This window comes from Phragmites australis, chromosome 10, assembly GCF_958298935.1.
Source record: "Phragmites australis chromosome 10, lpPhrAust1.1, whole genome shotgun sequence".
NCBI classification, from domain to species: Eukaryota; Viridiplantae; Streptophyta; class Magnoliopsida; order Poales; family Poaceae; genus Phragmites; species Phragmites australis.
The window spans coordinates 33507364-33523943 of record NC_084930.1 but is presented as its reverse complement, the minus strand read 5'-3'; the positions used below and the strand labels follow the sequence as shown (position 1 = coordinate 33523943).

Genomic DNA, 16580 nt, shown 5'->3' with positions numbered 1-16580 from the left:
CAACCAATGGGACTGGGAGGCAGGCATGTCCCGGCCAATAATTCCTCCAACCTGGGTGAGGTAGGTCGGACCGATATATAGAGATCAGTTGGAGGAGATAGAGGAACATGGAAAAGGTTGGAAAAAGAATAGCATCTTTTGTACATGAAGAGGGAACTGCAGAAATGCCCATGGATTCATGCAGAAATAGAATTAGCACGCTATATCACAACAACAAAGCTATTGATTTTAAGACTGTGTAAATATCAGATGATATCTATCACGGTACAATGTCGCGACCACAAGTGCAATTCCAGACATGTCCTTCCTACTCGACTATCCAAGCAAAGGTCGAGAGGTGCGACGCGTGTCGTGAACCTCACCACTCACATAACTGACCTAGCGTGCCACGGGGTAGGTTTAACTTTCCACGAAACAAAAACAAATTATAATTATTTCTACAGTTTTGTTTCTCACTTAGTGTGTGTGGAAAATATATTTTGGAGGGGAGAAAAGGGGAAGCCTTTGAATTCAATTTTGTGGGTGGGGTGGGGGGTGGCTAGCAACTTGGGAGGTCGAAATGATGAGCGAATAGTTTAAGCAGTGCAGGAGTTGGATGGAGGCGTTGTTTGGAGCCCCCAATGATTGCGGGGGTTTTGTGGGGGTGTCTGCAAAAGTGCCGGCAAAGCGAGGCGCACGGCCGGGCCGGTGGGCCACCCCTGTCTGTACCCCGATTTTTTTTTCTCTCTGTAGACACTCGTGTGGGCCCAGCTCTAGGGGCCGCCGCGCTGGGAAATCATTGGCCGGCTCGGTCGGGCCCCAGGCGAGCCGATGCAGCGAGCTACGACTACGAGCCGGCTCGGCGACGAGGGGCTCCGAAACATTATTTCTCGACGCCCCTTTCCTTGCTCTTGTTGCTTCTGGAGTGTTCACTGGACTGTACTCTATTCCAGGAGGAGGCTAGCTATTTTTATCTTTTTATGGCCTTGCTTAAACTGTCATTTACTGAACACAGCTGGAGGAAATTAAATAATGACATGAATGCCTTACTAAGATTCACAGTTGTCGGTTCAAATATTCTTTGGATTAGAATCGCAGTAGTTTATATATATACATGTTTAGGTTCAATTTTAGTTATTTTTACGCTATTTTAGTTACAATTCGTATGATAGAACCAAACACAAATAAAAAAAAATTAATTGTAATTGTATTATGGATAAACATAACTTCTAATGAATTTCTTGTCTAATAATATACAAACTAAGAAACATGATTGTAATTATAGTACAATCTAAAAATTAATTTGTTAGCTTCTTATATTATAATTATGTATTTTTAAACACAACTAGATGTAGAATAGACTCGTCGTATATATATATATACTACGTCTTCTTGATATATACTTTACTCATAAGTTGGTTCTACATTGCTATACTACTAGTACGAATGATACTCAGGGATATCATATCTCACTCTACATCAGACAGGATCTAATTGTTAATTCAGCCGTTAGTACAAATGATACGCACGAAATGGTTTCTGATATTCACCGGCCTGGAAATCGGGAGGCATGTTGCTAATGCTACGCAGCAGGCCTGCAATGAATAATTTGGTTTTGTTGCGAACCAAGCTAGCTGGTACAGCAATTACTGGTGAACGCAAGATCGATTAGGAAGGTGCACGATCGATGCAAACTGCTGTTTGGCAAGGGGACACCGGCGACCTGCCGCCCCGGGGATTCCGAACGAAGTAGCCGTGATGAGTGTTGCATGCATGCATGCCGCGTTGACCTCGATCTCCTCCTCCTCCTCCTTCCTTGCGCAATTTGGCGCCACGCGCGTGTGCATGGATCCATGCAGCTTGGCGCGTACGTACGTACCTACATGCGCTAGACACGGTGCTTGCTCCTTCATTTATTCCTGCTCCCGGGGATCATTAGCACCCTCCACCGGATCGGAGGAAGAAGAGGAGGGCAGCAGCAGCTGAACCATTCGCTTTCGGCCACACTACTAAAAAGTAGTTTTACTATCGGTTCTAAAATGATCTTTACTCTCAGTTTTAAAATCAATGAGTAGACTTTAGCTGTAATGATAACCGACAATCACCGTTGGTGCGGGGCTAACATTGAAGTTGTTATTACTATCTACTAAAGTCTTCGGTTAGCAATGATAGTTAATGCTCGTATTGATATTTTTTTTACTAAAAAAGCGATTTTTTCCTTGACTATGGCATCCCACACGCGTGCAGTCGTAAGTCATAAGTTACAAGATTTTTCGCGCGAAATACGCACACATGCAGTTCATGACATTTGAACCCAGGATCACTTAGCTCGCATGATACGTCTTACATCCCACCACATAAGTGATTGCATAACAATAGCATATGCAATCCTTTTGATCTCTTCTATCTGAAACTTTAAATGATTATTTGGATATATAATGACTTCAAATGAAAAAAAATTCAACTACAAATATGTAGATCTAATCAAGAGCTATAATTTTAATTTGTATAAAGTTTTTCCCCATTCGATTTCGTATGAAAAATTATGAAATTTTTAAGACAAGATGTCATCTATTATCAATATCGGTTTCTAACATGGATCGGTAATGATATCCATTATTACTATTGGTCGGTAACACGGATACTTGACAAACGATCACTATTGGTTCGTGACTAGAGCTGATAGTGATAATCAGTCCATCACTGCCGGTTCATAAAAAGGACCGACAATGATACTATCACTGTCAGTTAGGTAATATGAATCGACAGTGATACTCATTATTACTGTCGGTTGTTAACATGAACGGTTAATGATATTTGATAAACTATCACTGATGATTCATAACTAGAGTCGATATTAATAATTAAATTTGTTGTCGATTCTTTTTTAATATACTTTTAACATTGATACTGAATAAAAACTGATAATAATACTCTATTACTATCGATCTGTAAGAAATCGATAATAATAAATTAGTATATACATATTATTCTATAGTTATGGCAGCAGATAGATCGCCGCATGCACCGGTGGTGAACTGGTCAGCATGCAGGAAGATCCAATATTCTCGTAGAGGATTCCAAAGCTAGCTAGTTGCAGATGCCAGGATCGTTCCGACGATCCGTTCCTTTCGTGCCCAGCTTGCGGCGGTACTCTGAGTTTGTCCTCTGACTCGCTCTCAATTTACAAACTATTTTTCTAAAATGTATTATATTAAAAAGCCGGAGTAAAAGAAATAAACCAGCCTCAACAGGAAACAACGAATACTGTAGAAAACTTTGCACAGACGGTTCAGAATTCTTGTGTGGAACATTTTTTTTAACTATCTATAGCGGAATACTCGTGAAAAAATTCTGTACAAATCAGATTTTTACAAATAATTTTAAACTAGACTCATCTATACTAATCCATAAGCACATACGCTCCAGTTTTCTTTTAAAACCGTCAGCATTAACCGATGTGTACAAACAACTAACGACTGGAGTCTTGTAGACTATTTTATTATCACATACAGCTATAGTATGAAACCGTTTATATTAATCTATATGTACAGACGACTCTAATTTGAACCCGTCTAAACTATTTGATTAGTACATATGGTTTTAAATTGGATCTATCTAAACTATTCAATTAATACGTACTATCAGAAGATGGACGAATGAAGCTTGTGAAGGAAGGGAAGAGCCACACGAGAACTTAAGGTTGCACTAGTAATATATACGACTCGAAATACAAGTCATTTGCATTAAAAGCAATATTGCAGATGATTTATATTTTAAGCCGTCTGCTTTAATGGTATAAGCTGTTCTGTTTTAAGCCTTCTATACTATTGGTTTGAGTATAACGGCTTCAAATACAGGCTGACCGTTTTACTAGTACTGACATTTCCAGTTGAGGTTGCTCCTTATTATTTCCTGAAGCAATTTTAATTTATAGTTGTCTGTGTTAATCTTTACACAGATACCTTTGTATAATCACATGTACAGAGTCATTCTCCTAAATCATTTTAGCAGTAGTGAACACCTAATTTACCTTTAAGCTCAGTGCGTTACTGCGTTAATTTTCAGTTTTCACGTACAATGCGTACGTGGAAGAAAATATATGCACGCGTTGGATTGAACAAATTAAATATATACATACTGTTAACTGGCTTTGTTCCCCAGTATATGTCCCAACAGGAAAAAATGATGACCATCTGTTGCTTCTCTCTTTCGAGCATTTTTTTCTTTCTTTCTTTCGAGCAAATAGGAATACCTAGCTAGCTCCCTCAGTTAAGTATTACTCTATCCGTCAGAAATAGTAAACATATTTTATTTTTAATTTTTTTATATTTTAATTAACATTTAATTAAATTATAAGAATGTTTAGTGTAAAAAATTATATAACTAAATTTATAATTTAAAATAATTTTATATTGTATAGGTTTTGTAACTGTAAATAATATATTTTTAAACGGATGGAGTATCTATCTAACCCGCAATCTTTGTGAGCGGTTGACGTGCAATGCACACTTGCTAATTCTAGCTAGGACAGCTAAAGATTACACTAATCCTCCTCGTCGGAGGTCTTCCACGACCGAGCGGAGCCCAAGGCACAGCTAAGCTCGATCGGCTCGGCTAGCCGGAGCCGAGGGAGAAGGTCAAAAGGCTCGAGCAGATCGCTCATGGCCGCGATGATTGCGGTGTGGGGTGGAGGAGAGAGGAGAGGAGATCCACCCATCGAGTTGGCACAGCTCATCATTTGCATCGATCGCTGCTCCGCTCTGCTCTGCTCAGCCACCCATCGAGCTATTTATAACCCCACCTCCACCACCACCGCATGTCCAGACCAGACCGAGTTGTTAGCTCATCTGACACCATTCTCCGCTCCGGTGAGGAGACCCACCACTTCCACTTCCACCTCCTCTTCCGCCTCGTCTCCCGCCGTGACAACACAAGATGATGCCTCAGAGCCTGGATCTTGGCCTCAGCCTCGGGCTCACCTCGCAGGGCAGCCTGTCGTCGTCCACCACCGCCGGCTCCTCCGGCCTGTTCTCCCCCTGGGCCGCCGCGCTCAACTCCGTCGGTACGTACGTAGTTCATTCATCGCCGTCGTTACGGAGCGCGCGCGTGCGTTCGTGATATGGCGACATGGATGGTTGAGCTGACGTGCCTGTGCCTGTGATGGTGCAGTGGGGGACGTGAGGCGGGAGGCGCAGCAGCAGCAGGCGCTGGATCCGGACCAGGGGATGAGGGCGTCCACGTCGCCGGACAGCGCCGCGGCGCTCTCGAGCGGCGACAGCGTCAAGAGGGAGAGGGAGCTAGAGAGGACGGGCTCCGGCGGCTTGCGTGCCGCCGGCAGCGATGAGGAGGACGGCGCGGACGGCGCCGGCGGCCGCAAGAAGCTGCGGCTGTCCAAGGACCAGGCTGCCGTGCTCGAGGAGTGCTTCAAGACGCACAGCACGCTCAACCCCGTAAGCCTCTTCTCCTTCCTCTAGCTTCCCCGCTGCTCGTTCGTTATTCATAGAGGAATCAAATAAGTGGCCGGAGAAACTGATCAAGATTCGATCTTTTCGCGGTGTGCAGAAGCAGAAGGTGGCGCTGGCGAACCGGCTGGGGCTGCGGCCGCGGCAGGTGGAGGTGTGGTTCCAGAACCGCCGCGCCCGGACCAAGCTCAAGCAGACGGAGGTCGACTGCGAGTACCTCAAGCGCTGGTGCGAGCGCCTCGCCGACGAGAACAAGCGCCTCGAGAAGGAGCTTGCCGACCTCAGGGCGCTCAAGGCCGCGCCATCGCTCGCGGTGCCCTCCCCCGCCGCCACGCTCACAATGTGCCCGTCCTGCCGCCGCGTCGCCACCGCGGGGGCTAACCAGCAGCAATGCCACCCAAAATCTAACGTCCCCGTCGCGACCGCGGCCGCCGTCGCCGCCGGCAATGTGCTGCCCAGCCACTGCCAGTTCTTCCCGGCCGCCGTTGACCGGACAAATCAGAGCACGTGGAACGCCGCCGCGCCGCCGGTCACCAGAGAGCTCTTCTAAGATCGATCGATTTCGGTATCTCGCCATCTCAAGGCAGAAGAAGGTGATCAATCGATTCGTTAGAACAAGTTCTCAGTAGGATCTCGCAGGTGGTGGTTGGGTTAATTACTTAATTAATTACGATTAATCATGAGAGGAGATTGCTTTTTTTTTTTTTTCGATTAACTCAGTTGGGTTTCTGAAAATGACGACGACGATTCGACGAACGAACAAACAAAGATGGCTGTCTTCTTTTTCCTGGACGCCGTGTAAACCAGTTCACCTAATCTGCTGGTTGGTGAAATAACAGTGTGATTGATTGATCATTTGATTGTACTAATTGATTGATGAGAAAAGTTAATGAAAGCCTTTACAAAATTCTGGCCCAAGAAGAGTATCTGGAGCCATGTCGATCATCAATCTTCTTTTTGCTTCTGCTGCTGTGTTCCACCTGACCTCATTTTGCTCGCTCTTCTTTAGTCTCAAGGAAATCTTTATTACAGTGAAACCTGAAACTATGATTTGGTGATGCTGTTTACTGAGAAAAGTCAATAATTACTGATAAAATATGAGCAAGTAAAACTTACTCATGTTCTCATGGCCTTTAATCAAAAGCTAATCTGCATATCAGAGACAGGTTAAAGTCGCGGTCAGATCTCTTAAGGGATCTGATTAGACTATAATCCTGCCTTATCAGTTTTGGCCCGGGGCAAGTTGTTTTCAACCGACAATTGTATCTTTACGCGATCTGCAGCGATCAAAGCTAATTGAAAGCTTGCTTCCAGCTTTTCTCAGTCCTCCCCAGAACAACTTGTGTTATCAATCAGTGGAAGAGGGAGGGCTAGCCTAACACAACTACTGTACTCAAGATGGCAAGAGTGTCTACAAACAGCACCAGTTTGCACAATTTGATCGGCAGAACCGCTGAAAACTAAGGTCTTGTTTCGGAACCCGGGAAACTTTCCTGATTCCTGCGAGGATTGAACCGTTTCCGCAAATTTCCTGCAAAATTAGTTCCGGTGAAACTCCCGCATTGCAAACAATCGCTAACATGTAAAGCTGTTCTTTGTGCCTTTTACCACGCCCATTCAGCTTATTTGTTTATTTACTTTTACTGTCTTCTGAAAAGTTGTTTACTTTACTTTGATCACTGTTTCATTGCTTCTATACTTTGCATCCATATGTGATTAATGCATCTTGGCATGAAAAGTCCACTTACCCCCACAAGATTATCAATATCTACTCATCTTAGTTGAATAGTTGATTGATAGGTTGCTTCCACCGCTTCCGTTGTGCTCCTTCTCAACAACTGGTAGCGTTACTGAAAAATGGACAGTCTAACAGAACATGGCAATTGCGTAAAACAGCAGCAATGTGCACAATTCATTGTTACTCTCCTGTTTTGGAATCGAATGAGGAGTCATGTTCTAGTTGGTATAACTACAAGCATACAAACATATTTGCATAAGAAAGGAGAAAACAAGAAAAAAGAAGTGTCTCACTAAGACAGCGAGATACCTATAAGCTAAGAGACGAACTTTACATTTTACTTGAGCTGCACAACATAAAACCCTTTCTGAAGACTACTACCTTTTTTTTTTTGGCTCTGAAGACTACTTCTGCATAAGGCTTTCCAAAAACTGACATCTTTTCTGTAAGAAAATCAGCCATTGCTGCATCATGGAGGATACAACCTGAAGTGCATATCACTTGCTTTTCGACCTCCAGTCCATGATTGCAGAACGAAGCGAGTGATTTGGTATCAGGCTCTTGTTCGGTAAACGCAGGTTCGTCATCGGGGACTTGTCGTTCATACTTAGCCACATCTCAATTGCCTTGAGATCATAGGTGTACCCGTCTGATGCAACATATGGATCGACCATCACTTCCTGAATCATTGTAAAAAAACATCTTAGTAAACTTTCTGTGAATGACACTTTCACAAAGAGAAATGCTGATTCCAGACCTGAAGTATGGGGCAAATGAAATGACTTGGTGCTGCATGGCCCTGAAGAGCAGCTTCCCTGGCCTTGGCTGCAACATCCTTCAGTCGCTCCAGCGTCGGAAGAACATGCTCGTTCAAGTCAGGCCGGTCTCTGCGCCTCATTTCAGAGCACATGAGGGCTAGGGCAGCCAATTCTTGTGTCTCATTCAAAGGCCACTGCCCAGCAGTTGCATCCAGAATGTTGACAAAGTAGCCATCTTCCAGTGCAGTCTCCACAACATGCGCAAGGCCCATCGGCGATCTTGCTGTCAGCAATTGCAGGATCACAATGCCTAGCGCATAAACATCAGACTTCATCGATAGCACACCAGTCCTTTGGTATTCCGGGTCGATGTAGCAGAAAGTGCCCACAGGAGCAGTGTTCTTGATCATTGTAGACAGGTACTGACCCATGCTGGGAAGCAAAGTTGATAGGCCCACATCACCTATCTTACTAACCAAGTTCCTATCTAGTAGTATGTTCGCTGGCTTCAGATCACGGTGAATGATAGGCTCTGGTTTGGAGCTGTGAAGAAACATCAGAGCAGTGGCCACCTCCCATGCTATCCTGAAACGGTCAAACCAGGTCAACGGTGGCGTATTGTTTCTGCGCTTCAACATGTCATCCAGGCTACCATTTTCCATGTACTCGTAGACCAGACAACCATGTTCAGGGCATGCGCCAAGCATCATCAGCAGGTGAGGGTGCCGTATTTTACCAAGGACATCAAGCTGGAATAAGATAAGTAGCGCCCTTAGATGGTGACGCAGTTTAAATAAAGATCATGAAAAGATCATGAATGATGCAATGCTATATCTACACACATCATTTGTGAAACCACTTGAAAAATGTTCATAATTGTGTATTAGCAAAAGCCAAAAGGAGAACATTTTAATATTTGAATATGACGCACTTCACAAAAGAAAATGATACTACCTCCTGCTGTAATTGCTGAGTTCCACATCCTTCAGGGGAGTTCAAAACTTTGACTGCTGCAACTGTATGGTGAAACTTGGCCTTGTAAACTGTGCCATATGACCCCTTACCAATCATTAGATCAGCAGAGAATGATGAAGTTGATGCCTGAATCTCCTCCCATGTATACCGATTGTACTCATCAAAACAGTGTCCAATAATCTTCTTTCCCGTCTCGTTCTCATTAGCTTCTTGGTCATTATAACTCTGTGTTTCTTCTGTTTCATCATAGCGTTGCTTAAATTCAGCTTCTCTCGCTGCTTTGTGTTCTTCTCTCTCCTGTTCTTTTACCAATCTCCTTACCTTGCCCTCTGTTAGTTCAATTTCTTTAAGTTTGACTTCATCCTCAATTTGTTGAATGCCCAACTTATGTAACTAACAGGAAAGATGCAACAGGAAACAGTTAGACCAATATGATATGTACTTTTGAATACTGCCTACCATGATGAGATAGACATTACTATTTGAGTGGTGTCAAATGATTCGTGCTGAGCAAACTCATGAAGCTTATGAAGATGTTGTAGTTTGATCCTCAACCTTTCAATCTGAAGCCTTAAATCATCCTGCTTAGCACAAGTTGTTTGCAAACACATTAAGTTCTTTTTATGTGGTATTTAGTACTCTTTCATAGGAAATGATTTACTGTTTTCCTTGAAGGTATGGAATACCTGGTCATGAGAATGTTTTACATTTGTCGAAATATCTGAAACTGATGCCTGATCAGAGTTCTCAGGCAAATGATCTCTTTGGAGGCTCTTGTAGATAGAATTTCCACTGCTGCTACTGCTGAACTGCGTCTCTGAAGCGATCGAGTGTGAACTTGTCAGGCCCGGATCATCATTATAAGCGATCTCACTCCCAATACTGCCTGAAGGGCTAGCTCTCCTGTTGGACAACTTGTTTATGATTGCCAGTGCTTGGTCACGCTGCAATGGCAAGGAAGGCTGGTGGAACGATACACTTGGTGTTTCATATGTGTCTCCCCATTCTGAAGTTGGTAGAATCATTAGTACACTCTTTTTTAAAAACGTCAGTAGTACACTAATATCAAGAATGTAAAGAACAAACGTTCAAACGCATTGGTTTTGATGAAAGTTTGTTACTTCTGATCAAGAACCTGTTGATCTAAGGTGATCAAAGTTCTAGAAATATGATGGATATGCCCGTAAAGTAGATTTTATCTTATACTACCATCATTGTGCCATAGTCTTGTATTTATAGAACAAAGAACTTCCAAAAGTACCAGAAATTAAAATTTCCAACATCCAAACACCAAAGCACACTGAACCTCAAATGTGCAGATGGAAACAAAACTAGTTTTCTCCGTCGACTTAGCTCCATAGAATATTCGAAGCCAAACTCATCATATCCAATTCAGTAGGTCCACAAACCAACATTTTGTTGGTGGAAAAGGAGGTGTGCAAACCAAAAATTTCACATGAAAATCAACTTGTGTACTTGTATATATTACCTGGAGGCACACTGGAGGAAAGGCTTCTAGAGCTAGGAGAAGAAACAGCTGAAGAAGATATAGATTCAGGTGTTTGAGCGTTGTCAGATGTAGCTGAGTGCACGAATGATAGTTTGCCTTTTGAAACAACGTATGCGGTACAGAAGCTTGGAATGGACTCGGAGATTTTGGTTGCGGTCTTACTTCCTTTGAGTTTCCTGAAAAGTGATACATCTTATAAAGGCTTAGGATATCCATAATGATCATTTTCAAGCTGTCATATCAATTACCTCCAGTCCTTAGTGTTATTTATATAAGGTTTAAGGATTCAGCAATCAGCATTAATGGATCACTTTTATTGCACCACTCTTTTTGGTGACAGATCATGGAAATTTTTGAACAATGGCAAAGGAACATGTAGCCAGTACAGTCCTCACATATCACCCTACAGTACTCATGCCTTTTTTGCTGATTATTTGTTCTTTTCTCATTATTTTCTTTACCAATTTCCACTTACGCCGTGTGATCAAGTAGCTGTACTGAACCCTCAACTGGTTTAGGCCAGTGGATGGGGCAATCAATGAGAGGGTGCAACCATCCTACTGAAATCTTTACTTTTCTCATGACTTCTCATACTAGACCAGCTACCAGCCTAAAGTTTATCGCCTTTGCACTAATTTGTTCAGTTAGTGCTTGTAAATTAGCACGACATATGTTCACAAATCACAAGGAACACCAATGCTTATGTACTAGTGTTTAAACTTCATGCAAGGTTTTTTTTCCTGGAATTAAGTGAGAAGGTTCCCAGGGGATAAAGTAATTTAGCAGATTATCACTATTCCTCTTCTGGATTACAAAAAAAAAAAAATTATATAGATAGATTATCACATGACAAATTTAGCGCCTGGCCTCACAACTTACTTGAGCGTCAGCTTATCATGTTCACTAATCAAAAGCATGTAACATGACAATTGGAGCGGTTGAGTGCATATACGCCCACGTATACATTGTCATCAACAATATGCAGTAAGATGCATAATTGTTTGAATAAAGAGTTAAATGCTGAAAGTTAATGGTAAGTACTTACCTTCGGAATATATTTTTTGATGAAGAACCTAAAACTAACTTGCAAATATTGAATTTTGCTATTTCTTCGCTTATCGCAGCAGCCACATCATCTGTTTCAAGTAAAACAGCTTCAGCTTCTACCTGCTCATCAAATATAAAGGAAAAGATGTTATTTGATTCATGAGTTATACTACAAGTGATTCCTCAAAAAAATTAACTGTAGGTGGAATGATTAGACAACTGTGCAAGCCAACCTTTCTCTGAGCACACATCTTCTTGAAAGGAAGTAACATATTACTAGCTTGCCATTCTGCTTCTTTCCTGTATGCAGATGCTACGTCTTCTCGAACTTGAGAGATTGGAATAAAATTGCCCACTAACAAAACCAGAAAAGGAACAGGTTGGTACATAAATGATTTAACAGATACACTCATATTTCATATCGTTCACACTTACAACAAAGGTTCTGAATTATTCATGCAACCTAACAATGCGGTACGCCAAATGCAGTATTAGGTACATAGTTAGTGTATCATCGCAATCACAAAATTTATTAGATGAGCTACTGGCTAGCGGTAGATCTAGCAGCCATTTTTTTTTTAATTTAACTTAGGAATATTTGCCTGCTATGCATGAATGGATACCTAATAGATACCTTGGGTACAAAAGTGAACATTTATTTTTCCACTAATTTCAGAAATTGTGATGTCTCTTAACATCCCTTGGGGATAGACATAAATTAGATAGACTCGTATACTATATCCTTCTCGAGTCTCGACACTAACACAGTGGATATCGGCATCGTGAAATATAAATGACATAAAAATACCGACTGGAAGTTTTATCCGGGCAGTCTATTCAATATCGTGCCGCAAAATCCACAATCAATGTACCGAACCAGTGAAACATTTCAGTTTAATTGGTCTCTCTGATGTATCAGACCGCTTACTCCTCTAATTGAAACTTCCTTATCCGCATTAACCATACATATACCCTCTTAATTTCTTGTCAAGTAAAAAAATGGAGATTATAAACTTGAGACAAATGCTCACTTGGGGTGGGCACCATGGTGATCGGCGGCCGGACGTGCAGGATCCGGAAGAGGACCCTCCCTTCGGGCACGAACTTGTCGAGGGCCCACTTGAGCGCGTGCCTGCTGCTCCTGCTCCCGTTCACCGCCACCGCCACCGTGCTGAAGAGGGGAGCCTCCATCTCCGCCGCCTCGCCCCAGGCTTCCTCGATCTCTTCCATCTCCCTCTTCTCTTGTACCACTTCTTTGTCCTAGCGACTGTTACAGAGGATCAGGAAAAAAAAAGAAAGAAAAAAAATCAGGTCCTAGTTTTTCCTCTTTGCCTTGTGTTCAGTTCTTCCCCAATTAATTCTGAAGAATAAAATGCATGTAAACCCGGAAAAAAAACTCAGAAACACGATGGAAATTCCGAGGTGAAGAACACGAGGATATGGATGCCAAGTGGTGAAGACTGAAGACGACTTGTACAACAGGAACGGGAACCCAAAAAAGGCGGCAACTTTGCAACGATCTTGGTGTCTCCGATGTATGAAACGAGATAATCTTGATGCCCGAGAGAGAATCGTACGTACCTTTGAGGAGCCATGGAGGATGATGATGGGGGCAAGACTCAAGAGTGAAACTAGACGGAGAGTCGGTCAAGATGAACCAGCATGGAAAGAGGACTGACGAGGGAGAGGGCAAGTTGGCAAGGTGGATAGCGGCTAAAGGAGTCTGCGGCCCGTTTGGCAGAGACAGCAGCTCTCAAAGTGTTAAACGGTAGCTTGCATTTTTTTAGTTTTTAAAGTAGGTTTATAGGAGTGATGTTTAAATGAAATAGACGTGGAGTTGAAAAAAAAATACTTTTTCAACTCCACTTTCTCCGTAGAATCATATTCTTTATAAAATTTATCTTAGATAATCATTTTTAGTCACATAATTATTTTTTCTAAAAAAGTATTTCACTCAAAGAATTTAGATTGATAGAAACTCTACCAAATAAGCACTAAGTTAGTTGATAGAAAATAATAATTACATGGGAAAAAGGAGGTGTGTATGGGCGAGAAAACAAGTAAACTCACTGATCAGTAACCTAACAAGGAAAAAGACCTATTGCTGTTTTTATTTTTATTTTTTTAAGATGAGCTTAGCATGTTTACTTTAGCAATATTTTCGTAATTACGAACTCAAGATTTGTTTTCTCGTGGCGGTCAAATTGTTCAGAGACTTTGCTTCTGAATGATTCCCCACATAATTGTTGACATATATGCCATAAAATGAGCAAGTATATAATTCCAATCATATAAATACAATAACTGAAAAGACAGCCACTTATACACATGATAGAACAAATGTATATCTGAAAAAGGACCGTACAAATACCTATCATGTGTATCTTAAACAGCGAGATTTCAGAATATAGCATATGAGCAAGTACTCCAAGGGATGACAGCACATATGAAAAGAAAAACTTGATTGCTCTCAGATTTAAGTCAAACAATTGGCCCCAAGACTTATAAGTCTTGCCCCCTGATTGTTCTAATGATCTCATCAATGATTGGGCTATTACTAAGATCTCAAGTAGTATTTAAAGCTTGGACAGATCAACAATTCTAGCACTGGACAGTGAAAAAATGAGTAACAGAGGGCCTGAAAACTGAATGTCTAAGCCAAGGTTATTCTCACATGTATCCAGAAATTAACATGTATATACAATGACCAAAATTCAGTGACTTAAGCCTTCTCTGAACATATGAGATCACGAGTTCAGAACTGAAGCAAGGTGACCACAGCCACTGAACAGAAAGAAAGCTATCTGAACATATATGAAATTCAGAACAGGATAACATTCAGAGCCGAACAGCTCACATGTCCAGTGCAACTCAAGCCTAAATACTATAGTACTCAGCTAATAGCCTAATCTCAAATCATTCGCAATCATCACAGAGCATAGTGCTGACTAGAAGAAGGAGAATAGGATACTCACAGTGAAATTCGACCAAAATCGAAATTAAGAGAGGCTAGGCACGGCTCGAATGCCGCTGTCCCAGAAAACCTAGCACCCGCCGTTGCCGGCGACGTGAAGGAGATCGGAGATACAAAGCCAACAACTCTGCAATCGGCACGAGCTGGCGAGCCTAAGCGATGCAGCTCCAGATTCCAACAGGAGGAACTCCGTCGGCCGTCAACACCGAGCGCGCAGCACTCGGTCCAGCAAGCAACAGCCAACCCAAGAACAGAGAGATGCAAGTCACTTCCTTTTCCTCTTTTCTATCTCTTTTCTCGCACAGATTTGAGAGGAAATCAGCTCCCAAAATATATACGAGAGACTCACCTCGCTCCCATAACCGGATGAGCACTGATCTCCCACAAAATCGGCCTCTATCCACTCACTTCTCCTCATCTCGCACGCCTCAGAGGGAAGAGACAGCAAGAGAATCGGAAATCCCAACTGAAGCTGCCGTCGCCGCACTCTCCAGGGAGAGCACACGGGGTCCTTCTCCCCTAGGGCAGAGCCCTCTCAGGAGATATTTGACGCCGGCGGGCCATAGGCCGAATTGGAGTGTGGACCAACAGAGAGAGAGGAGACAGGGAAAAGGCCCAAAGACAATTTCCAACAGGAAAATCCCAAAAGTGACAACAATAATCATAAAATATGTATTGGGCTACCGCATATTCCCTGATTCCTCTGACCAAGTGAACACACATTCGTGATTTTGTCGTCGGAAGACTCGGAGTCCGGTGTGACGACGGCAATGATCAGCATGACTGGCAACTTGCTTAATAATTCAAACTAAGCATCTGTCTTGACCGGAGGGCACAGAGATATTTTCCAAGAAACGTATATCCATACATCATCCAGGTGAAAACCCGGGAAGGAAATTCAGAGTTTCATACCCTTCTTCAGCTCGTCGCGAAGAAAGGGGCAGGAGCCGATATAAATCCACTTCTACAAGCCGCAGTTTTTAAAATAGCTTTTGAGTGGAATAAAGATCTTTGTCAAATAGTATTTTTTATTTTTAAGTTTTTTAGTAAAATTTGTAGGAGTGAATTACTGAAATAAAATAGATGTTACAAACTGAAAAAAATAATTTTCACTGATCTGCTTATTACACAGAATCAATTTTTTCATAGAGTTTTAAAATAAATTTCTAAAAAATTATTTTCAATCCCAGAATCTTAAAAAAAACTAAATTTAAAGGAGTTCTACCAAACAATTCCTTAAAAGCCGGACTTGATTTAGTCGCGATTTTGACAGGCCGCAGCGGCGAGCACAGCATTGGTCAGCGATCGGTTCCACTGTCCTTCTCCAAGCGGCAGTGACCTGCACCACACAGACCTGCAGCTGCAAACGCATGCTCATCTTCAGATCCTCCCCTCGCCCTGAGGGACCAATCTTTGTTTTTCTACAGGGGTTTGCTGTAACTTGTTCATAATTGGCGTAAAATGTTTTCCTAGAACCGGCGAAAATTTGTCTAATGGTGTGTACATGGACTGGAGAAATTCTACCACGTAACCGTTACATAAATCAATTTGGATAACCAACCAACAAAATACTATGTTAGAAGTTATAAAAAATTCAAACAAAAATATAATAGTGTAGAGAATTCTATCATCTACCATTTCATAAATTTTGAGCTCAAACAATAACTTGTATAAGGAGAAAAAAAAAAGAAATTTCATATGTGAATAGTATCTCTATATGAATCACTAATTTATCTCATTTTTGTTTTTCCAAGTACGAGTTGTTGTTTAAGTTCAAATTTTATAAGATGGTAGGTGATAACATCCTCTACAATATCATATTTTTGCTAGATTTTTTATAAGCTCTAACGTAGGATTTTAGTTAGTTAATTATACAAATTGATTTGTGTAACGGTTACCCGATAAAAAATCTCCATGACTGGGAGTATCGCTCCAGGAAATTTTGGAATTTTGTTCGATTTCGTGCGGGGCGTGTGGCAAGTTTGGGCCGGCCTTTTCGGGGGGTTGGCCGAGTCCGGCTAGGCTACAGAGATAAGTGGGCTCAGAAGATGGTCAGGCCGGCGTCATGGGGCCCATATTCCTCTAAAATTATGAGTGAGACCCATATGGCTGTCTTGTTTCACGTCTAAAATTA

The 16580-nt window shown here is 42.0% G+C and overlaps 2 protein-coding genes across 2 annotated transcripts; one reads left to right on the top strand and one right to left on the bottom strand.

Annotated features, from left to right (window-relative positions):
* The first annotated feature begins 4720 nt into the window (after positions 1 to 4720).
* LOC133930892 (homeobox-leucine zipper protein HOX2-like) lies at positions 4721 to 6393 on the top strand. Its single transcript, XM_062377663.1, has 3 exons — positions 4721 to 5044; positions 5152 to 5432; positions 5545 to 6393. Exons 1-3 carry the CDS (start codon positions 4918 to 4920, stop codon positions 5992 to 5994), a joined length of 858 nt encoding a protein of 285 aa, XP_062233647.1. The 5' UTR covers positions 4721 to 4917; the 3' UTR covers positions 5995 to 6393.
* Positions 6394 to 7327: 934 nt separating this feature from the next.
* LOC133930891 (U-box domain-containing protein 35-like) lies at positions 7328 to 13216 on the bottom strand. The gene is made up of 10 exons (XM_062377662.1): positions 13054 to 13216; positions 12504 to 12739; positions 11706 to 11827; positions 11471 to 11592; positions 10405 to 10601; positions 9602 to 9921; positions 9395 to 9496; positions 8895 to 9308; positions 7940 to 8689; positions 7328 to 7862 (listed from the first exon to the last, which is right to left on the bottom strand). The coding sequence occupies exons 2-10, from the start codon at positions 12700 to 12702 to the stop codon at positions 7680 to 7682; spliced, it is 2409 nt and encodes an 802-aa protein (XP_062233646.1). The 5' UTR covers positions 12703 to 12739; positions 13054 to 13216; the 3' UTR covers positions 7328 to 7679.
* Between the last annotated feature and the right edge of the window lie 3364 nt (positions 13217 to 16580).